Source organism: Gracilinanus agilis, chromosome 5, assembly GCF_016433145.1.
Source record: "Gracilinanus agilis isolate LMUSP501 chromosome 5, AgileGrace, whole genome shotgun sequence".
NCBI lineage: Eukaryota > Metazoa > Chordata > Mammalia > Didelphimorphia > Didelphidae > Gracilinanus > Gracilinanus agilis.
Window position 1 is genome coordinate 196066437 of NC_058134.1, and position 25117 is coordinate 196091553.

General features: G+C 37.2%; 1 protein-coding gene across 1 annotated transcript in view; it reads right to left on the reverse strand.

The window, feature by feature from the left end:
- Positions 1-25117, reverse strand: part of ANO2 (anoctamin 2) — a 504220-nt gene that overhangs the window by 366293 nt on the left and 112810 nt on the right. The window contains exon 4 of the mRNA XM_044677761.1: positions 7706-7857. Coding sequence (XP_044533696.1) covers positions 7706-7857 — 152 coding nt within the window. The remainder of the gene's footprint in view (positions 1-7705; positions 7858-25117) is intronic.

Consider the following 25117-nt stretch of genomic DNA (forward strand, 5'->3'; position numbering starts at 1 on the left):
AGAGAGAGAGAGAGAGAGAGAGAGAGAGAGAGAGAGAGAGAGAGAGAGAGAGAGAGAGAGAGAGAGGAGTTGAAGATAATGTTAAAGTTATTAACCTCAGACATTGGAATACTGGTGATGCCTTTGACAGAAGTAGAGAAGTTTGGGAAAATAGAGTGTGAAATAAATATTGAGTTCATATGTTGAGTACAAGATGTCTCCACCAAGATATATAGTTGAAATGTCCAATGGGTATTAGGTAGCATCAAACTGAGATTCAAGGGAAAGACAGAGAGGAAGGGAGGGAAGGGAAGGAAGGACAGGAAAAGAGAGATAGGTCTAGGAGCAATATGCATAGAGATAGTTAAATTGGAGCCGATAAGGTTTCCAAGAATGATAGTAGAGGGAGAAGAGAAGAGAGTCCAGGAGAGTACCTTGGAGTATGTCTATGGATGTGGATGTGATGTGTATGATGATCCGGAAAAAAAAAAAAACAGTTAAGAAGTGATTAGACTAAGGGAATATGAATCAAGAGAATATATTATCATGTAAACCCAGAGAGAGAATAGCCAAGGGAGAAAGTAGTCAGCTGGGTCAAATGCTGAGAAAAGACCATCAGATTTAGTAATTAAGAGATTATTGGTAACTTTAAAAAAAAACGTATCTTCCAACTTTAAATCAGTACTATGTATTGGTTCCAAGGTAGAAGAGCAGTTAGGGCTGGGCAGTGTGGGTTAAGTGACTTGCCCAGGATCACACAGCTAGAAAGTGTCTCAGATCAGACTTGATCTCAGGACTTTCTGACTCTAAGTCCATCTCTCAATTCAGAGAGACACCTAACTGAAAATAGATATTTGTTCAATGGTCTATAGACTTCCCTGGTAATCCCTGGAAATGCACAACTATGATTTATTTACCCTGAAATTTCAACCTGACTGCCCTCTGTCCTGGAAATTGTTCATCTTCCTTTGGGAAGATTATCTGATCCAGATGTCAGACCCTGATTGGACAGAATTGCAATGCAGTCAAATGAGAAGCAAAGTGGCCGCTAAAGCCTCAGGGTTCCAATGAGCCTTTAGAATGGAAGAGCTTGGAATGAGGAGATTCAGGTCCAAGAACTGGCTCTGATACTTACTAAATGAGGGAATTTGGGTAAGATAATATATAACCTCTCTTTTCTCATCAGCCAAATGGGGATGGGAATACCTATCCTGCCTACATCTCAGGACAGTTGTAAGCATCCAGTGAGACAATGGTCCTTAAAGGACTTTGTGAACCAAAAAGCTCCATAAAAATGTAAAGTACTGGTTATTATCATTCAACATGCCCTGCACATATACACCACAGCCCTACAATGTCTCAAGAATAAACTCATGTTGATCCTTGGTCTATATATCATGTCTACACTTAGATTTGAGGCTTCTGTTTTACAGGAAGCATATGTGTACTATATGTGTTGCAGACATTTATTTATGATGAATCATATCTTTAATAATGTTTTCTAGAATTTTGGTGGGTAATCAACTCTTCTAGACTGACGATTACCTGGACCACAAAAGGGATCTTATTTAGATGGCAGCTATGAGATATTTCATCACAAATCAATCACTCAACAAATAAATTTATGTTTGGAACAATCACCATTGAACAAAGGAAAGAGAAATGAGTTAGAGGGTAAGAGAATTGGATTCTGCCCTGTTCCTGTCCCCATGATATAGTGGGAAAACATTGAAATGAAAGACTGAGATTATAGCTCGGGCTCTGCCACTTACTACCACCAAGGCACTGGATAGCTCATCCTCCCTAAGTTATAACTTCCTGAGGTCACTATCATTAGCTATTTCCATTTTCACACCTCCCACTCTTATTTCCATTTTTTTTTTTTGCAATCTGGCTTCGAACAACACCAAAGCTACCAATGACCTCAAACTGCTGAATTCAATAGATGCCTCCACTGAACAGAAACACAAGAGGCTTAGAAGGTCCAAGTATTTAGAACTTCAGACAAGAGCAGAGGATGATATTCCTATTTTGGCAGGCCTTGCCAAATTTCAATTACTCTTTAGAGACTAATCAGCAAGGACTACACACACTGGATATATATTCTATCTGAGTTAAAGAGGAATCTCTGACAGAATAAAAATCCAGTAGGAGGAAAAACTCATCAATAGTATCTGCCTTCAGGCAGCTAGGTAGTACAGTAGATAGAGAGCCAGACATGGAGTCAGAAAGACCTGGGTTCAAGTCGGGCGTCAGACATTTCCTAGCTGTGTAACCCTGGGTAAGTCACTTAACCACCATTGCCCTAGCCCTTGCTGCTCTTCTGTCTTAGAAAGATACTAAAACAGAAAATGATGATTAAAAAAAAAAAAACATAAAAGAGAGTGGTAGGATTCAGGCTCACCTCTCTCCACCATGTCAAAGTAAACCTTCAACCTAAGTCCCTCCTATGCCATTTGGTTACTAACTGAAATCTCTCAGCAAGAACTTTATCCTATTAGTTTTAGGCTCTGGTTTTTATTAAAGTCAAAGGCTCATACCTAGACTCTAAAATTTTGCATTTTTTTCTCCTTTTCCTCTCATATTGCCACCCTGAGAAACCTCCATCTTAGATTCCTCCTCTTCCAAATGGTGACTGCTTCCCCCAGAACACGATTTTTGAAAAGACCGCAGCCATTGTGTCCCAGTGATCTTTCTTCCTAACTGCTTTCCAGATCCCTTTTATATATCATCTACCTCCAGTAACACATAAACTCCTGGAGAGTAGGGTTTGTCTTGCTTGCATTTACAACCACAGTGTTTCTCACCTAGACTTGCATCTAGTATGTACTTAATAAATACCTTATCTATCTATCTAATACCCCAGGAGGGTGACAACTAAGCCAGTATCACTGATGTAAGATTGTATAAATGAGGGCACTGAGAGCATATTTTGATAAGGGATGATGGAAAAGATCGTGAATTGGCTGGCTGCCTGGAGGGAGGGTCAGTTACTGAGAATGGACAGAGCAATAAGGAGGGAGGCTGAAGGACTCATCACAACCCATGTTCTTCACAAGTCTGTCAGATTTTTAAGGTATCCTAAGGGTAAAAAATGTATCTAGAGGGAATAATTGCATATAAGTATAGAAGCATAGAACTTTAAAACTGCAAGAGACCTAAGAGAGCATCTCATCCAATACTCTAATTTTACAAATTAGGAAACTGAAGCCCAGAAATGTTTTTATGATTTAAAACAAAAGCATCTTTCTAGAAGAAATAGAGCTGGACCAAGATGAATTCATTCAAAAAGTATTTATTTACTTCATGTACCAAGTTTACTTTTATATTGATTACTATGCTGTCCTGAAGATACAAAGACAAAAAAGAAATCAACCTTCTATTAGAATGTGAGAAAAATAATATGAGTGCTGAAAATGAAATACAACGTCGTTTCTGGGAGGGGAGAATGCTAGCAAGTAGGAGTATTAGGATGGGCTTCATATTAAAGCTGACATCAGAATTGGACCTTGAATGAAACCTGGGATTCCATGAGATGAAAGTAAGGAGAGAGTACATTCCAGGCATGAAAGATATCCTAAACAAAGGCAGAGACAATGAGCTGGATAGTTATGTAGAGTGAACAGCAAGGATGCCATTTGGACTGAAACATAAAGTGGATGAAGATGTATCATAAGCAGGAAAAGTTAGGCTGGAGAACAGATTGTAAAGGATTTTTAAAACTATGTTAAAGAGCTATATTTTATCCTTGAGGCAAGAGGAAGCCACTAGAGCCTCAGAAGTAAGGAGAACAATATAGTTAGACTTAAAGTATAGGAACTTTGTTTTGGCTGGCATATTGGGCAGGGAGAAGGGGAAGGGCAGATTTGAGAAGAGAGCAAGTAGAAGCAGAGAAAGCAGTTAAGAGGATATCACAATATATCCAGGTGAAGGATGATAAAAGCTTGAATCACGGGATGGTTATGTGAGTGGATATAAGATATATTGTGAAAATGACAAGATTTGGCAACTGATTGGATAGATAATTTCTATGGTCTTGTTTAGCCCTATTTTTATCTATTATTCTGAGGGTGTTTGAGGAGAAATGTAATGATGATTGGGGAGCTCTTAGACAAACCTGATAAATTTATGGGAAAATTAGCCTTGTTTAGAATATTGTCTATGCCTCTCCCTATGGGGCATGGACATGTTCATTGGGCCATTGTTAAGAGGACCAAAATCAACCCCTATTTAAGTTTCAATGACAGTAATGACCTAGAAAGTGTTCGGTTAGCTAGGATTTCTTAGCTAGGATGGAATTTTATCAGAGGATTCCCTCTCCTGAGTAAGTCCATGAAAGTGAGGGTGGCATGTTATTGGTGGAAAAAGCCTTTTCTCTTGAGGCCTTTCTTCTAACATGTGTGCATAACAGATTTCCCTGTTTCACACAGAACCTACAAGAGACCAAAGAGATGACCTCTTCATCCTGACATAGCAGTAGTCAGAGCAATGATGCACTATTTCCTAAAGAAGTACAAGGCCAAGAATGTCTAAATGGAAAGTTCAGGAATAATATTCTTGAACCCAAACATCCTAAATGAAGAAAAAGAGATCTATTTCCTAGGGTTGTTGATTTTATAGGCAATATGATCCCATAATTTTAGCCTTCTAGTCAAAGGAGGGAGATTTATTGAGAAGAGTCGATCTTTAGCGTTGCCTTATAAGAAATCCCAATTTAAGAGTTCTGGCCTTTAAAAGAGAAAAGGGTGGGAGTGCATGGCATGCTTCTGGGAAAGCAGAGGATCACCCACATGGCTCCCAAATCCGGAGCAACAATCAAAAAGATATGAGAGCAAGCAATGGATATTCTATAATCTGGCTTCTGACTTCATGACTTCTCTAAAATCACCAGTGATCTCTTTACTGCCAAATTTAATGGTCTTTTCTCAGTCTTCATCCTTCTTAGAAAAGTAGTCATCTCATTAGTTCCCAGAAATTGAATTATCATGTCTATGAAGATGCTTTGTAAATCTGTATATTCAAACTGAGTCTCTCCTTGGCTTTATTTTCCCCAAATCAATTTTATTTGAGTGTCTCAAACTGAATAGGCTTCTCAAACTCAGCACATCCAAATTAGAACTTGTTGTCTTTCCCCCAAAATCTTCCCATGTTCTCAACTTTCATTCTCTCTCCTAGTTGTCCTGCCTCAAAATCCCAGTGTTCCCTCTAACTTTTCCCTCACCCTCATCCTACATATTTCATTTGTTATCAAATCTCATCATTTCTACATTTATGACATCTCTTGTTTATTTTCCTTCTCTCCTCTCAAACATCATGTCTCACTTGGATAATTGAAAGCTCCTTCTAGTTGTTCCCCTTATCTCAAACATCTTCCCTACTCTATTCAGCTGCCAAAGTGAATTTCTTAAATCACAGGTTTTAACATATGATTCAACTCCATCGGTTAACTCCAGGGGCTCCCTATTAGTTCCAAAATCAAATATCACATCCTGTAGCAATTAAATTCCTCCCCAAAATGGCCCCTTTATGCCTTTTCAGTCTTTTTACATTTTCTTCCCTATATTTCACTCTATGCAAAGGCCAGTTCACTGTTCCTCAAACACAGCACTATATATCTCAACTCCAGCCTTTGCATTTGCTTCCCCGTATGCCTGGAATTTTCTCCTCTTTTATCTCCACTTCTTTTCTTCTCTGGCTCCTTTCAAAAATTCAGCTCATGTCCCACCTTCTGCAAGAGACCTTTCTTAGGTCTCTCTAATGCCCCTCTCCCTCTGAGATAATCTTCCATAGATTCTGTATGGATATATATATATGCATATATATATATATGAAGCTAGTTATTGACATGTCATCTTCTCCATTAGAATGTGAGCTTCTTCATAGTTAAAGACAGTGTTTTCTTTCTATTTCTCATATTTAGTTCAGTGCTCAGTACATAATAAACACTTAATAAATACTTAATTAATAAATGACTGAATGACTAACCTTGCTCCCTACCATTATTATGTTGAGCTATTTGGATAGTGCAAAATATGCCAGCCACTGGAGGCTGAGTGGTGTCCAAACCACCAAGTAGCTGTTTGGGACTGCATGGGAGGCTTAGAGAGTCATCAGAATGGCAGGGTATTACCTGGCTGACAATTCTAAGTTCAGCCCCCTTTCAAGGGGAATGCAAACCATGGGACAGCAATGAACTAAAAAGACTCTAGGACACTGTATATATTGCTTATGTACCACAAGGAGGGATTTATCTATTTCCTGTATTTGTCTATGAGTTCCATATTCTGTGGAGTGAAATAAAAGCTGTCTTCTACCCAATTTGCATTTGTTACCTTAACTGCATTTTGAGATCTAGGGACATATTGCTTTCTCTTGTGGAAACATGGATATAAAGTATACATGAGCTATATTCAGAGATTTCTGAGATTAAATTCAAGAGGGTAATCATAGGTAAATGTGGTGTTTGGGGGTTCCCCCTGCCCAAGATCAGATTCAGTATATGTGAGTCCAAAGTTTGAAAGGGCAGAATTAGTAGGTCTTTCACATCCTTCTAAGTCTAACCAGCTGTTCAGGGTTCCCCCAAAGCAACCTTTCCTGTTCTCACTTTTTTTTTTCATCTTTTGTGCTCCAGACCTCTCCATCCTGAATCCTTTGCCCTTTCTTGCTAGGTTGTTAGTCTGTGGATTTCATTGGATCAATATTCCCATTTCAATTCCAAACACCAACAAATGTTTCCGTTTTATAGTCTCTCTAGAATACTCACTCCTACTTGAAGACTCTTTTTTGCTATTTTTCTAAAGGATCCTGACAGGTCAAAGTGTTCAGGGTAAGAGGCTAAGAATAAAAGAATGGGGAGGTAGAAAGAAAACTGAGGGAACTCAACTCTCCTCCCTTCCAACACATTTATACTACACACACACACACACACACACACACACATCCATATGCACATACACGTGCAAGCATTTCTTTCCAGTTTAACTATGATCCTGAAAATCCAAAATCTTAGTAGAGCCTTGTGCTTTAGGCAGGGAAGTAAATGAATTTTCCATATTTCTCCTTAGTCTACCCAGAATAATTAAAAGCTACCTCCCTGTTCCACCAATCCATTACAAAAGAATAAACCTTAATTATATAAATAAATTTGTAAATATAAATAACATATATGTGCCATAAAATAGAAATTATAAATGAGCCTAATAATAGCTTAGTATCTATCTCAGAGGACCAGATGAAATAATGATACACTGTACTAGGGTGGAGAGATTCTTGAATTTGGATTTAGAGACCAGAGTTCAAATTCCAACTCTACCACTTAATACCTATGCAACACTGTCAAGTCAGTTCACTTTTCTTATTGTTTTCTTGACTATAAAACAAGAGAATTGAACTAGATGACCTCTGAAAAAGCTTTCTGCTCTAAATATATTATTGACAAGTATTTATTAAAGTGCCTACTATGTGCTAGGGGTTGGGGATATAAATACAATGAATTAAAAAAACTAACTCACAAGGAACTTACATTTTACTGTTCTATGAGTAGATCTTATCTAGTTTCCTTCCACAGCTAATGTTTTAAGCTTTATGATACATACAAAATGCCTTAGAAACTGTAAAGTGCTATATAAATGTCAGGTGTCATTAACTTGTTAGCCTAACCCTCCCCTGGGTCAGCCGTCTATTTTTTAAAGTCTGTGTCCCATGTGCCATCAAACCAAGTACTCACAGATACAGCTTCTCCCTGGAGAAGGGGTAGGAGAGGTTTTTCATCTTGTTGTTGCTATGTTCTGGTACTCGGGGCTGTAAGGGGTAACTCATCTTCTGCAGAATCTCATTGAACTTCTTTGCAATGGTGCCTCCTGATTTGATCTCGTACATCTATAGAAGGCAAAGCCACAAGGGTGAAAAGGAAGTAAATGAGAAAGAGAAATGAATCCTTTTCCCTTCCTCTCAACCTTCTTAGAGTCAGGATGCCCTCACTGATACATTTTGGGAGCAGGGCATGAGAGAAAGATGGCTTCTAGAAAGAGCTAGTTCCTTGACTCTTCCTCTCAAGTCCCTTTACAAAGCTGACAGGGCAGTAGTTTACCCTCTTATCTGTGCTAATACTGGAGAACACTGAAGCTAATTCAGGCACTCCCCAAAAGCTTTTAAAAATTTAATAATATGAAAATATGTTTTATATGATAATATATGTATAACCCAGAAAAAAATAAAATCATAATCATAAAATAACAGAATTGTCCAACAAAAGGAAACTTAGCCACCATTTAAGCTAATCCCCTCGCTACACAGATGAGGCACAGAAACAAAAAAGTGATTTGCTGAAGGTCATACAAATGGTTAGTAACAGAAGCAAGACTCCAGGAGAACAGGGAGGGCTAGTAGGTAACCCACCCCCAAGTCTCATATAGAGATAGCTCCCTTTCAATATGAATAACTATAAAATACCTTCTTTTCATACATAAACACTCATCTTCAATACCCTAATTATCCATGACTTTTCTAGTAAGGACAATCCTTCCATAGGTGCCAAACCTAAACCCACTCTATACTCTATAAGTTTTTTTATGAGTTGCTCAGCCTCAGAAATGTTTCCCTCCCCATCCACAGTCAATCTTTCTCTTTCTCCAAACTTAGCTTGGCTACAAACTGTTACTGGGCCCACATTCAAAACCTTTCTGGCCCATTGGGACTTGCCAAAGCTTACACTCTGCCAACATGCTTTTTTTGTCAAACCAAGGTCATCTCCCCACAAATCTGGTTTGGCATTCAAGGCTCTCCACAGTCTGGCTCCAATCTATCTCCCCAGCCTTATCTCCAGCAACTCCCCTTCACATTCAAATTCCAGACAGACTGAGCTATTTCTCCTTCTTTAATCTCTCCTGTCTTTTTGGAATTGATTTCTCCTGATCTCTATCAAAGCCACTCTCTTCCTTTGAGGCATCAGAGAAGGACCTCAGTGGAAAATATACCCACATACCCCCAATATAGTGTGCATGTCCTAAATGAAAGCTCTGTGTGATGCTATAAAACTACATTCATATCTCTCTCTCTCCCTCCATCCCTCTCTCTCTCTCTCCCTCCATCTCTCTCTCTCTCTCTCTCTCTCTCTCTCTCTCTCTCTCTCTCTCTCTCTCTCTCTCTCTTTCTGTTTCTCTTTCTCTCTCTTTGATTATAGAATGAGGAGGCTGCCTTCAGGTTGCATCCAATGCTTGGTATGTTCAGAAAGTCAATATTTCCTTCTATGATCAGAAATCCTCTCTTTTCCATTTAATTTCTATCAATAAATAGGACAATATCATTGCAATCACAATTGTAGATGTTGAAGGAAAATATTGAGTCCATCATCCTTCCATTCACAGATTCTTCCTTAAATGATATTTTCCATGTGTATCCTCTATAGTCTTAAGGGATTCACAAATTTTCAACTGTGTCTTAAAAACAACTGATCTGCTCTTGACCCAAAAAATCCTCCTCTCTCAAAAAAAAAAAGTAGACAGTGGTAGGTGGAAATGACTCTATATAATGTGCAGATGAAGAAAGTATAGTCCTAGGATAGAGGGGTCTGACCAAATTTAGGAAGCAAGAGGCAACAGAGTCAGGAATCATAATAATTCAGCTGATAGAGTGAAAATATCTTTGGCATTTGGGTAGAGCAAGTATTATCTCCATTTAAAATATGGAGAAACTGAAGTTTATAGAACTTAAAGGACTAGTTCAATGTTGCACAATTATTTAAGCACAAAAGTCAGGATTCAAATCCAGATCTCTTGCTCAAAATCCAATGCTTCTTATACAATTTGACACTAGAGAGAACTTAAATACTTCTCCTTCAAGACCATGCTCAGAATTGCATTATTAAATACTAGGCACCATGATAATTAAAAAATGGGAAAGATTATAGATTCCATAGTCAGAGAACCTAGGTTCAAATCTCATCTCTGCCACTATAAGGGGTAAAAAGGGGTTTTGGTTAGGTGGATATTAAAAGGTTTGGTTGCCAGGAAACTGAAGAATTATCAGTCCCCAAATAAAGAATAACCTCAAGTCAAAATGACCTTCATGGAAGTTAATTTACAAATAAGGAGAGGAAGAGAAAACCAGAAAATCAGAAAGAGGATAAGATAGGATAAGTAACCTAACACACTAGGTAATTTGTTCTGGTCCCCTAGATTAACCCAGGCAAATCTAATTAGTCCTCAGTCTAGCAAGGCCCAACCTGAAGCCCAAGGACGGAGAGCCTGAGGGCCAGAGAGCCAGAGGGCCCCAGAGGTGAAAGAAGCAAAGGTGTCAGTCACAGGGTCTCTTTTGAAAGGGAAGTTCTTTAAGAGAAGTTCAGGAAGATTTAGTCTTTACATTCACCACGTGTAGTTCTAAGGGAAAGATTTAAGAACAGTCTCACCAAGGTCTCAGAGTCCCAGGTCAAGCACTCCTCCATATCTAAGTCATGAACAAGAAGAAGTCCTTCAGGTCCAAGACATGAACAAGAAGAGTGAGTTGAACTCACTGAACTCTCTTTTAAAGGGGCTTCTTTTGCATCACTTCCTGTGCTTTCCTCTTAGTTTTCATGTCCAATCATAACAGATGCTTTTCTTGGGCAGTCAGTAAATTCTGATTCATCATTCACTCTAGCACATATGGGTCACAGACCTCCCAACTTGTGAGTTAAGTGGAGTTGTTTGTAATTTTTGTGATTAGATTTGAGAATGGGCAAGGTAGATTTAATCTCATCACAATCCCCGCTGTGATCATTTGGGAAACTCATCTCCCCAACTGATCATTTGACATAATCATCCTATACCCCTAAATTTTTTCTAACTACAATAGAGATAAGAGGTAAGCAGAAGAGAAAGAGAGAGAGATCGAAACCAATGTTTTCCTAGGAGCATTGACAAAAAGTCAGTTCGGGGCAATCCTCTTTAGCATAAGAGTTTATAATTCAAAATAATTGTGCTCAATCCCCTTAAGTTCAATTAGTTGCACCCCAAAGTTCATTTTGGATCATCTTGATTCAGTGTAGGTTTCTGCAGGCATATTTTCTGGATCATCTTGATTCAAAGTAGGTCTCTGCAGGCATCTTTCTCCAAATAGTTCATCTTCTGGATTCAAAGTGTTAGTAGACTTCTTTTTCTGAAAATTTTCTTGAACAAAACTTTAAATCTTGGATTTTTCTAAAAATACAATCCCCACTGAAAAGAGTATTGACCAACACCCAGATCAGCTCAGAATACATCATTGAGTTATGGGGTATATAAGTCAATTATCAAAAGAAAAACCAAAAGCATAAGAAGAAAAACAAATAGAAAAAAATTAAGCTTTGGGAGAAATAAAAAATTCAAAATAAGACTCAAAATATCAAAAATCTATGTATATAAAAAAATTTTAAGTAAACAAGAATAAATTCATAACAGGCCCTAATACTAAGGTCCAATTAAAGTAAATCCTCTCCCATAAACCTGTAGAACAAAATGCAGTAATATTGCACTTACCCATTGGCAGCCAAGACTACAGGAAGTTGCCATATCATAAAAGAGAAAAGAGAACCTGATTTTTATGTAAAAGGAAAGTGTCATTCCCTGGTCTGATTTAACTTCATTCTCAGGGATAGGGGAGCCAGAAAGATGGCCAACCTTCAGTACTTGACTGTCAGTGTGGTACAAAGCATCCTATGTCTTAACATATGTCAAACATCACAACTTCGAGTCTCACACTAGGTTCAAGTCCTTTAGTATTGGCATAGAAGTGCAACAGGTATGGTCTTTTTTGACCTTGTGCTCCATGGCACTATTCAGATTAAATCTGTGCTTCTATGGCACTATGCAGATGAAGTCTGGCTCCTTTTTGATCCCATTTCCTAGAATCAGACATAAACATTAATCATAGTCCATAACATTTATCAATAAATGACAGGTTTCCATAGTCTTAGGCTTTTGGGTATGCATTAATATTATAGCAAATATATTTTAAACTTATATTACTTCAGAATCAAAAAAATTACTATTGATTATATGTACTTTAAGTACAAGAGATAAAAAAGGAAAAATCAAATATTCTATTAGGAAAAAAAAGGCAATAGTAAAATAAAATTCAGCAATTCAATGTGTTCCCAAAAATGGAATCCACTTTTCTATGGACTATTATCTCCATTGCTTATGATAGGACACAGTCAATCAGTTTCAATAGAAGGTGCTCTCTTTACACGTGAGGAATGAATCCAAGAGTCCTTTTCTCCAATTTTTGTAGCTGTTGGAGTAGTTAACAATATTTGAAATGGACCTTCCCAGGAAGGCTGAGTTGCTCCAGTGTGCTGGAAATTCTTTATATACACTTTGTCTCCTGGGTTCAGGTCATGAAATGAAAAATCTATTGGTCCTGCTTATTCTGCAGCTCCGGATTCATGAAGTTCATGCAGTTTGTGCTGTACTTCCTGTATATAGGAAGCAATAGAAGTATCTCCCCCTAATAGTGATGTATATGCAGGAGAAAAAGGCTTAGCCTGTAGAGTGGGATGTCCAAAAAGAATCTCATATGGTGAGATGTGTAAATCTCCCCTGGGCCTGCTTCTAAGATAAAATAGAGCCAGAGGGAGAATTTTAGGTCATTTTAAATGTGTCTCGGTGCATAATTTGCCAATCTTAGTTTTAAGTTCTCTATTCATCCTTTCGACTTGGCCTGAGTTCTGGGGGTGATATGGTACATGGAATTAGGGAGTTATCCCCAAACAAGAATATATTTCAGATAAAACTGAAATACTAAACACCATGATAATTACAAAACAGGAAAGATTATAGATTCCATAGTCAAAAGACCTAGGTTCAAATCCCATCTCTGGGGGAATTTACTACCTGTGTGACCTGGGCAAATCACTTAACATACCTGGACCTCAGTTACCTCTTTGGTAAAATGAGAAGTTGTACTAGAGGAATTTTAAGGTTCCTTCCAGTTATAATTCTGGGATGATACAATCCTTTTTTCTCCCACATTCTATCCATCAAAGAACATTAGTTTCCCAGAGATGGTTTCTATTTTCTTTTAGGTCTAAATACTAGTTCTGAATCATAGTGATTTCCTGTAGCAAAGCCCATGAAAGACCTTTTAAGTGGAAACAAATTTTCAGAGATGAGAAGATATCCTGAAACCAAGGAACATGATAGAGAAGAAGAAGGAAAAAACACAGGAGTCCTGGATCCCTGCATGGGAGTTAAAACAAGTAGCTTCAAAATGAAGAATCATAAACTTAACTTAATGGGTGTGATACAGATTCAGCTTTCTCCACCAATGAAATGCATACACCTATGGCCATAATCAGAGTCAAAGTCTGAGCCAAGAAAAGTAAAGAGGACGACTAATAGACAGAAAAAGAACTCAAACATCCAGTATAGCAAAGCAGCTAATCAGAACCTATTGGCATATATCTCAACTCTGAATGATTTTTCCCTAATCTCTCACCTAGAGAGGATTTTTCTCATTGATACTGGCTATGATGGGTTTAGATTACAGCCCTTTGTCTATCTCCCCACCCAACTCCCAAAAAGGGGGACCCAAGGGCCTTGGAGGATAAAATTAAACAATCAATGAGTATTTTCTATTACGCAGTGAAGAAGACTACATTTGGAACAAAGAAATATGGGTCCAATGCTTGGCTCTTATTCTTCTAGCTATGTGACCATAGGAAAGTCACTTAAACTTTCTGAACCTCATTCTATTTTTCTATAAAATAGGCATATTGATACTTACACTCATCTCATAGGTTCATTGTGCTGTTGTCAAAGTAAAAATATCATGGACTTTAAACAAAATAGACTGCTCCTGCACAGAGTTTATTTTAGAAAAGGAAAAGAAAATAGACATAGTATGATTTTGGGAAAGCCAACTTTAAAAGGTTCAGAGTAAAGATAAGTAAGGTCCAAATAACTAATATTTTGAAAAGCAAGTCTGTACAAGAGGGATAAGAAGTTTTCAACGATGCAGAAGACACAAGTAATAATGATTCTGGCAAGAAGAAAAGAGAAAAGCTGTCTAAAAAGACCACTATCCACTACAGAAACACATTGACAAATTTACAAAAAATTTAAGACAAGCATAACAGATGGAAGGAAGGGCAATTAACTGCAGATAAATACAAGAAAATAACACTGTACCAATAAAAATTGTGCCAGGAACACTAAAGCCTTGAATAAGCTTAGATTGGCAGAACTTAAAGACAACAAAAAGGGGTGTTGTTTTTTAAAGCTACCTTGCGGGAAAGAGGAGGATCAAAGAAGGCAAAGGACTACTGCTCCTGATGGATAGGGTGATGATACCAGATGGCATTCAAAAAGCTGAGCTACTCAACACTTTTGGGCTTTTCTTTTCTCTTCCATAGAAAAGAATCATTGGACTAGAAAGATTAGAATAAAAAATGATGATTCCATAGCAGAAATTCAAGATAAATGAAAAGATAATCATATGACATCTAACTGTCCTCAAAGAACTCAGCCAGGAAAACTATATCCCAAGGTACTAAAGGAACAGACAGATATGATTACTGAGCTTCTGTCAATAATTTCTAAAGTGTCACAGAGATTGAGGGAGTTGCCAAAGTATTGGAGAGGGCAAAAAAATTTCAAAATATTCAAAAAAAGCAAGAGAATGGAGTTTATAGTCTCCAGTGAACTTTGTCTTCTGTTCCTGGTAACATTCAAAAGTATATTATAAGGGGGTGGCTCAGTGGATTGAGAGTCAGCCCTAGAGATGGGAGGCCCTGGATTCAAATCTGACCTCATACACTTCCTAGCTGTGTGACCCTGGGCATGTCACTTAACCTCCATTGCCTAGCCCTTACTGCTCTTCTGGGCTTGGAACCAATGTACTGTATTGATTCTAAGACAGGAAATAAGGCTGTTTTAAAAAGAATTTATTATAATATGATAGTTTGTGTGTGTGTCTGTGTGTGTGTGTGTGTGTGTGTGTGTGTGTGTGTGTGTGTGTAAAAAGGAATGAAGCATAGATTTCTCAAGAATAGGTCATGTTGAAGACAATGGAGTATAGGCAGCAATCCAGCTGAACTCTCTCAACATGCCCTTCCAAATAACTTTAAAATAAGTCCTCAAATTTAATTTTGGAGCAGAAGAGCCAATAAAAAATCAGAATGAGACTTTGTTCAGCTTCAGATAACTTAGGGGGCTGGCAGAAGAAGACTATGATGCCTAGTACACATAGCAGAGGCACCAACAGTGGGTTTTGGAGGTAGTTACAATAAATAGATGCAGGAGTTCTCAGGACAGAAACAGAAGACTGGTTGAACAACTTGTCTGAAAGAGATTATAGGGGACCTTTTGCTACACTGGATGCAGCTGACCCTAATTGTCAACTCAGTTGCTCATATACAATTCTGGATCCAATCCAAGGCAGAAAGGAGTACAAGTGGTTGAGGACAAAAAACCAAGACCCTAGTCACAGTTCCAAGGCAGAGAGGAACACAATCACTTGCAACTACAGAGAAATAAGGGTCCTTCCTGGATAAAAACTAGAGCACAGACCAGGAGAGCAGTGACCACACACATCCTCCTGAATCATAACACCTTGGAAGCATCAAAAATTAACAGAATTATCTCTGAAAACAGCAGAATAAAAAGTTCTGAAGCCTGGTAGTGTCTCTTCACTACTAGGTGAGCAGAGCCCAATTTTCACATAAAGTTCAGGGTTTAAAGATAGGCTGGAAAAATGAGAAAATAACCAAAAAAGAATTTGACCATTAGAAGTTACTATGGTAGAAGGGAACACTATGACAAAAATTCAGAAGATGTCAATAAGGTGAAGACAGCTATAACCCAAGCATCAAAGAAAATGCTGATTGGACACAAGCCAAAAAAGAATTCCCAGAAGAGTTAAAAACATAAGAATAGAAGAGTAAAAAAAATTGGGGAAAAATTAGAGTGATGAAAGAAAATCATGAAAAGAGAATTAACAGCTTGGTAAAGGAGGCACAAAATAATGCTGAAGAAAGTTTAAAAAAAAACAGAATTAGTCCAATAGTAAAAGAGGCATAAAAAGTTACTAAAGAAAATAATTATTTTTAAATCAGAATAAGCCAAATGGGAAAGTAGGTATAAAAATCCACTAAAGAAAAAAATTCCTAAAAATAAGAATTAATCTCATGGAAAAAGTGATACAAAAGCTACCAAAGAAAATAAATTTTTAAAAATTAGAATTGGACAAGAGGAGGCTAATGACTCCATGAGGCTTCAATAAACAATAAAACAAAATCAAAAGAATGGGAAAAACAGAAGAATGTGAAATACCTCATTGGAAAAATAATTCAGAGGCTAGATATCATATCTTGATCAATTATCGAGGAAAATTGCCCTTAGATCCAGAGAGTAAAATAGAAAAAATTTTCATTATTCCTAATGGAAAAATCAGAGCTGAATAGGAAATGACATTCAAAAAGAAGTCTCAAGAGGAGTATAAAATATAAGCAAGAAAGAGTAATCATGAAGGAGTATATAAAGTTAAGTTGTTTACATTAATTTATGGGAAGGTGAGACATGCAGCTCCTAAGAATATAATCATTAGTTGATCAGTTAGAAGGAGTCTATGAAGAAAGATGGCATGTGTGAGTCAATTATGTTGGGATGATCTCCAAGAAGAAAAAAAATATAGAGGTGAGAAAGAGGAATTCACTGGGAGACAGGAGAGGTAAAATGAGGAAAATTTTCTCACATAAAATAAATGTACAAGGAAGAACTTTTAGAGTGGAGGGGGAAATAGAAGGTGATAGGCAATGCTTGAAACTTACTCTCATCTAAATTGGTTGAAAGGGAAAAAAATATATGTAAATGCTCAGTTATATATAGAAACTAGCCTTCCCAATAGGGAGATAAGAGGAAAAGGGGATGAGAAATTTTGGGGTGAATGAGGTGATAAAAAGAAGGGCAGATTATTGGAAGCAGTGGTCAGTAGTAAAATAGACTTTTGAGGAAGGATAGGAGAAAAAGAGAGAGAAAAGGATAAACAGAAGAAAATAGGTTGGATGGAAATATATAGTTAGTAATAATAACTGTGAATGTGAATGAGATAAGCTTACCTATAAAATGGAAGCAATTAGCAGAATAGATTAAAACCCGTATTCAACTATATGTTGGGCACACATGAAAGAGAAAGACACAGAGCTAAAATAAAGAACTGGAGTAAAATCTTCTGTGCTTCAGCTGAAGTAAAAAAAGACAGGGGTAGCAATCACGATCTCAGATAAAGCAAAAACAAAAACAGATCTAATTAAAAGAGATAATTAGAGAAACTACTTTTTGATAAAAGCTATGACAGATAAAAATTTTACAGGTTTCTCTAATAAAGGCATCATTTCTCAAATATGTAGGGAATAGAGTCATTTTTTTAAATTAAGCCATTCCTCAACTGATAAATGATCAAAGGATATGAACATGCCATTTTTAGAAGAAATCAAAGCTATTTATAGTCATATAAAAATGCTCTGAATCACTTTTGGTTAACTAAATGCAAATTAAAACAACTCAGAGGTACAACTTTAGACCTATCAGAAATGACAAATGCTGGAGGGAATGAGGAAAAATAGGTACACTAATAAACTGTAGAGTTGTGAACTGGCCCGACTATTCCAATTTGGAACTATGCCAAAGGGACTATAAAACTGTTCATACCTTTGACTCAACAATACCATTACTAGGTCTGTTCCCTAAAGAGATCAAAAGAAAAGGAAAAGGACTCATATATAAAAAAAATATTTAAAGCAGCTCTTTTTAGGGTGGCAAAAAATTTTGGAAATTGAGGGAATGCCCATTAATTGGGGAATTACTGAACAAGATGCAGCATAGATGGAAATGATGAAGGGGGTAGAAGGGGTTTAAGACCTATAGAAACTGAGGCAAAGTGACGTGAGAACTGGGAGATTATTATTCACAGTAAAAGCAATGTTGTAATGATGATCATATATGAAATACATAGCTAATCAATAAGATGATCCAAGACAATTCCAAAGGACTCATGATGAAAAATGTTATCCATCTCCAGAAATAGAATTGATGAACTCTGAGTGCAAATTGAAGTATAATTTTCTTGCTTTTTTGCAATATAATTAACATGGAAATATTTCCCATGATTTCAAATGTATAACTGATATAATTTTACTTGTTTTATCAATGAAGGGAGGAGGAGCAAAAGGAAAGGACAGAATTTGGAACTCAATTTAAAAGGAAAAGAATCTTTAAAATAAATAACATTTTTCAAAAGAATAGGTCATTGATGAAAGATCTCTATGAATTGACACAGAATAAAATAAAACCCAGAGTAACAATATACAAAATAATAAATGACAGATAATATGAAATATAATGAAAAATCATGTAAAGGTAATTGAACTTTAGAGTAATTGAAAAGGATAATGGTCCTGGAAAACAAATAATGAAAAAGTCCTCCTCAAGAAATTTAAGATACAACTCAGGGAAAATGATGTAAACACTGTCAGATACAGTCATAATGTTATTTATTTTTGCTTAATTATTTTTATTTGTCACAAGGGAGAGTTTAATTTGTGAGAGGCAATGGGGAGGAATATACAGAAATAGGCGTAAAATAGGTGTAAAAATAAAAGGCATAAAAGTCCATTCTTAAAAGAATATATAATGACAAACTAACCTTATTTTTTTAGGTAGGATAATTGTGCCTGTAAATCAAGAAGATGTTCAAGAAATAGTATACTCAGGTTTCAGCAAAGCATTTTATTAAAGTCTCTCATGTTATCCTTTTATACAAAATATAGAAATACAGCTAGATGATTGCCCAGTTAGAGCAAAAAATCAAGAGGGACTAAACGGATAACAAATTAAGGAACAATCTTCAGTAGAATGTCCCAAGAATCTGTCCTTGACCCTGGACAATTTGCTATTTTTAATAAAAACTTGGATGAAGGTTTAAAGGGTTTATTTGTCAAATATGCAAATGACATGAAACTGGGAGAGACAGCTAACATGTCGTATGAGAAGGTCCAAATCCAAAAAAGACCACCCAGGTTAGAAAATAGGAGCCAAATTAAATAAAGATGGAATTAAATAGGAACAAGTGTAAAGTTCTACACTTGGGTTTTAAAAAATCTAGGAAGCCGTTCCTGTGAAATAAACTTAGTCATTTTAATAGATTGCAAGCTCAGTGTGTCTTTTTTTTTAAAGCCCTTACCTTCCATCTTGGAATCAATACTGTGTACTGGTTCTAAGGCAGAAGAGTGGTAAGGGCTAGGCAAAGGGGGTCAAGTGACTTGCCCAGCTAGAAAGTGTCTAAGGCAAGACTTGAACTCAGGACCTCCCATCTCTGGGCCTGGCACTCAATCCACTGAACCTCCCAGCTGCCCCCTCAGTGTATCTTAATTGTGATATGGCTAGTACTATCCTAGACCCCATTAAAAAAGGCATGGGGTTCATTATAAGAAAGAGTCAGCCTATATCTGAAGAACTGAACAACATAGTACTTCAGAGGAGGACTAAGCAAAGGATCCAGGACTGTTTCGAGTGGAAAAGAAAAGATTTGGGGAGAAAAGGAACGTCGAGGTCAGCCATAAGGACTTGAAGGCTCATCATGCAGAAAAGAGATTCATTTTGTTCTGTTTGGTCACTGGGAACAGAATCACGAGCCATGAAGGTTTCATTTCAGCCAGGGTGGTAAAGTCCCAATAATTAATTGTCCAAATGCACACTAGACAAGAGGGTAGAGTGGGTTCTCTCTCCCTGGAGATCTTAAAAAAAACTGGAGTACCTATTGAAGAAGGAATTTTGGGTCAAGTATGTAGTTCTTAACCTGGGATCCATACAGGGGTCATTGAACTTGAATGGGGTGGGGCAGCGGGGGATGGCATCCTTATTTTCACTAATCTCTAATTGAAATTTAGCATTTCCTTCAGTTACTTAAAAAACGTTATTCTGAGAAGAAGTCTCTAGGCTTCACCAGACTGCCAAAGGGATCCAAAACACACAAAAAGTTAAGAATCCCTAAACTACTTGTTCTCTGAGTTGTTTGCCAAGTCTTGGATTGTGTGATTCCATAAAACTTAAGGTGCTATCTAAATGTAACTTTTCAACGCCCCTAGGACAATCCACGGCTCCTGCCTTTGGGGAACTTAAAATCTAGTTGAGAAGATAATATATTAACATATCAAAATTCCAATGGAATGTCAACTTCTTGAGGTCCTAGGACCTAGCACAGTGCCCGGAATGTAGCATAACACTTAATAAATGCTCAGTCAATTGAACTGAATAACTAATATGACAGGCAGTGTGTTCCAATTGACAATTAAATGGGATTGAGACAATGGCTCTATTTTCCATATTGAAATTGGATTTAGCAAAATTGAAATGATTTGGCAAAGGAGAACTGAGTTATGGAGCCTCTCATTAAAAAGTATATTTTCTTTCTTTCTTTTAAATCAAGGCCATCCCTCAAAATCAGGAACACTGTAGATCAAGAACATCAGGGCTGTAAGAATTAAGAGAATGAAGAAATTGTGCGCTATTATAGTCAGGAAGTTATTCTTAGAGGTGGAATAACTTGAACTGGTTATTTTAAAAAGCATAAGAGGGAAATCAGGTGGCTCAGTGGATTAAGAACCAGACTTACGGACCACAGGTCCTGGGTTTAAAACTGACTTTAAACATTTCTCAGCTGTGTGATCCTGGGCAAGTCACTTAACCCACCACTGCCTATCCCTTACTGCTCTTCTGCCTCAGAACTGACACATAGTATACTCTAAAAGTAAGGATTAAAAAAAAAAGGCATAAGCATCAGGTAGGTGGAAAGAGAGAATGAAAAAGCTACAGTAGGTCAGTCCTAGCCCTAGCCATTCGCAGCCCACCTTCCACACTCCAACCTTTAACAGTGACCTAAGCACTACTTCCCTGGAGTAAAGCCACAGATGAATCAGCCAGTGTAAAACTGAGCTAGTCATCCTCACAGGAAATCTCCTATCCATCCCAGATCTGGGTCAGACAGTTTAGACCAAAACAGACCACTTAGATAGCACAGGGAGAGTAATGTAAATGGCCATCGCCAGTCCTCTGCAGCTACTCATGGGTCTGCCTGGGTAGAAACAATTATCTTCTTTTGCTTTGCCTGCTGACCCTAAAGCATCCCCTTAGAACCAAAGACTCTGGCTGAGATTCCCCTTTCCCAACTTTAGCCATCCTCCAAGGGCCAGAGCACTCCTTCGCAGCAGGGTCCAGGAAAGCCTCCTCTTTCTTTTTTATTATTATTAATACAATCATCAGCAACAGCAGCATCATTATTACTGTTATTCTTGGCCATCAGAGAATTATGAACATCCCCAGAACAGTGAGACACATGTTTGCCAGCTGTTCCCCATTATGCCTTCCCTGGGTACATGATACGCCTTTCATGTGCTTAAAATCATAAATAATTTTCAAAGTATGTTGCTCTTATTTTTTTTTTAATTTCAGGATTCAAATATGGTTCTAATAAAATCCTGCTTTGACCTCATTGTCACAGTCTAAGAATCTTACTGAGGTCCTTTTTTCTTTCTTTTTTGCCCCTTGTGTCCCTCGTGTCCCTAGGTACTCTGAAGGGGTGAATTCCGGAACCCATAACTACAAGTATCAGTGTGGTCTGAGGACTGTTCCCTTTTCTTCTCTGCATTAAAAACATTTGCCTTCAGAGACTACAGAGAAATAAGACACGAATGGGGAGACTCTATATAGATTAATACATTCAGTTCTCAATTATCTGTGGGTAGAGTATCAGCAGCCACCTGAGAACTCTTTTTCCCCTAACAGCTGGATCTGAGGTGATTGCCAGGAGAACTGAGCCAGGAAAGGGTCAAGACTAGGAAGGAAAAGTTTGAGAATGTCCTTTTAGGAGAATTGGTGTGCTTCTGGTTCTATTCTCTTCTTTAAAAAAATAAATTTTTATTGCTATCTTGGGTTTTTTAAACATTAATAAAATTTTCTCCCCTATTTCTCCCTTGTCCCTTCCCAATTAATTAATAAACGTGCATTAAGCTCTTACTATTTGCAACCAATATGTTAGATGATAGTGATACAAAAAAAAATGGTAAAAGTCTCTGCCCTCAAGGAGCTTGGAGTCATCTTTTGTAACTACCACTATTGAGAAAAGGGGGGAAGAAACAAGAAAAAAGAAAAGGAGAAGGGAAAATCTGCAAAACTGCTTAACACTTCACAAAAGTCTGAAAATATGCCCAATGTAGCACATTCAGGGATCTGTAATTTCTGCAAAGGAGTAAGGAAAAGGTGACTTCTTCCATCCCTTCACTGGAGCCATGATTGTTCTTTATGATTCTGCAACATCCACCTTTAGGTTTTTTCAGTCACCCCTTCCTTTACATTGTTGTAGTTATTGTGTATATTATATTCTTGGCTCTGTTTACTTTTCTGCATTGATTCATATAGATCTTTCCATGCTTCCCTATTATTCTTACTCATCGCTTCTTGCAGGAGAGTGATATTCTGTTACATTCCACAATTTATTTAGCCATTCCCCGATCAATAGATATCTACTTTGTTTCCAATTCTTTGCTATCACAAAGGGTACTATCCTAAATATTTTGTATATGGAGACTTTCTTCTCATTAATGGACTCCCTGGGGAAGTGGGATCACTGGGTCAAAGGGTATGGACATTTTAGTCACATTATTTGCCTAATTCCAAATTGCTTTCAAGAACCGCTGTACAGATTCACTACTCTGCTGACAATGTTCTGGGGTGCCCCTCTTCCCACAATTCCTCCAACACTTCCTATCCCTGTCTTTGTCACTGTGGAAGATATGAAGTGAAACTTCAGGGATGTTATGATTTGTATTTCATTTATTAATGATTTGGAGAATCCTTTCATGTAGTTGGTAATAGTTTGCAATTCTTTTGAGAAATGCGCATTCATATCTTTTACTTATCTCTTGGGAAATGGCTATTGGGTGTGTATATATATATAATTTGTACACACATACACACACACACACATATATATAAATATATGTGTGTATACACATTTGTATATGCACATGTATGTGTGTGCAAATACATATCAAATTCATTTAGATATTGTAATATCTGTTTGAAAAACATAATTGAAAAACCACATTTACCAGTCTTCTGAAGGGTAAGGATTGCTTAGTTTTTATCTCTGAATTCCCAGAACCTAGTGCGTAAGAAGCACTCAAAAACTGCCAAATCTTTCAGAATACTGATTGTTTCTTCCAGTATTAGTTATTCTTACCATCTTTGTGTCATTTGAAAATTTGATAAACATTCCTTTTAACAGTGCAAGAACAAATACAACTTCCTGTAGGACCCCATGAGAAATCTCCCTCCAAGTTGGCATTGATATAATGATGTCTACTCTGTTTTCAGACTTTCAAACAATTCTGAATCGAACCATACTATCAGTTAGCTCACATCTTTCCATGTTGTCCATTAGAAAACCACTTTAAAAAATCTTTAAAATCAAGGTAAGTTCTGAGCACTGTGTTGGTAACCCTGACAAAAAAGAAATGAAGAGGCAATTGGGTGGCTTAGTGGGTAAAAAGCCAGACCCGGAGATGGGAGGTCCTGGGTTCAGATTTTACCTCAGACACTTCCTAGCTATGTGACCCTGAGCAAGCCACTTCATCACAGTTGCCTAGTCCTTACTACTCTTCTGCCTTGGAACAGATACTTACTCTCAATTCTAAAACAAAAGGTATGGATTTAAAAAAAAAAAGGAAATGAGACAAGTCGATAAGCCCTATTCTTTTTTTTTTTAAACCCACCCTTACCTTCTGTCTTAGAATCAATACTGTGTATTGGTTCTAAGGCAAAAGAGTGGCAAGGGCTAGGCAATGGGGGTTAAGTGACTTGCACAGCTGGGAAGAGTCTGAGGCCAAATTTGAACCCAAGACCTCCCATCTCTGGGCCTGGCTCTCAATCCACTGAGCCACCTAGCTGCCCCCAATAAGCCCTGTTCTTAATGAAGTTGTGTTGATTCTTTGTGATCACCATTTGCTTTTAAAGAGATTAATCATCTCTTTAACCATATGTTCCAGAATAATGCCAAGAATTGAAGTCAAACATAGGTTCATAGTATATATTCTCTATTCTTTTCCCTTTCTTCAAAATCAGGATGACATTCAACTTTCTTCAATCTGTGGTTCCTTGCCCATTCTTCATGAGAATCCATAGATTTGACAGTAGTTCAACAATCACATTCACCAATTCTTTCAGGAACCTAGGATGTCATTTTTCAGTGCCTAATGGCTTTATCCCATTAAGGACACTTAAAAAGATTGTCTCCTATTATCTCCTTATTTATTGTGGGTATCATCTTCCTATTAGCTACTTCTATCCTTTCTAGTCCAAGTATTACTTTCTTGCCAAAGAAAAATCAAATCCAAGCCCAAAAATAGAAGTTAAGTATTTCTGCCTTCATTCATTCTGTTGTCCATTTTATTATACTACCCAAACCCAAGAATATAGTATCTCTCCTCAGTAAATCAAAAAAAAAAACAAAAAAATAATTGTTTTCTTTTTATATTTCTCATCAAGATAAAATCATTTAGAGTTTTAGTGCTCTTGACGCTATTTTTACAATGCCAAGCCATGCTTTTGCATTTTAGGGGACAACGGGGGCAGAACGTAGCATGTGTTGTGAGACAGTTGCTTCCTTGGGGAGTTTCACATAACTGCTTTTTTATATCACAAGAGGTTAAATAGGGCCATGGATATGGTGTATATAAAGAAATGACAAGATTTTTTTCAAGCATTTCAAAAAGAAAAAACTCCTGAAATAATTAGGGAAGGCAATGGAATCTCTTCTGGAATTTCTGGAAAATTATGATCAGACTCCATCAGTCTGGAATAGTTTGAAGCATAAACAAAATGGCCTCTCAATTTTATGAGTGTTCATAGATTTAAGAGGAGAAAGAGAAAATAGGAATCATCTAGTCTACCTCTCTCATTCTATAGATTAAAAAGAAAAAGTTGAGATCGACTAAGATTATCTATCTTCTCCTTCCCAGGTCACAGAATTATAGCATCTCAAATTTAGATAATTTATGATCTTAATTTATGATCCTAATAGGCAGTCCAGAATCTATGACAAATCAAAGGTAATAGGCTAATACATTCAG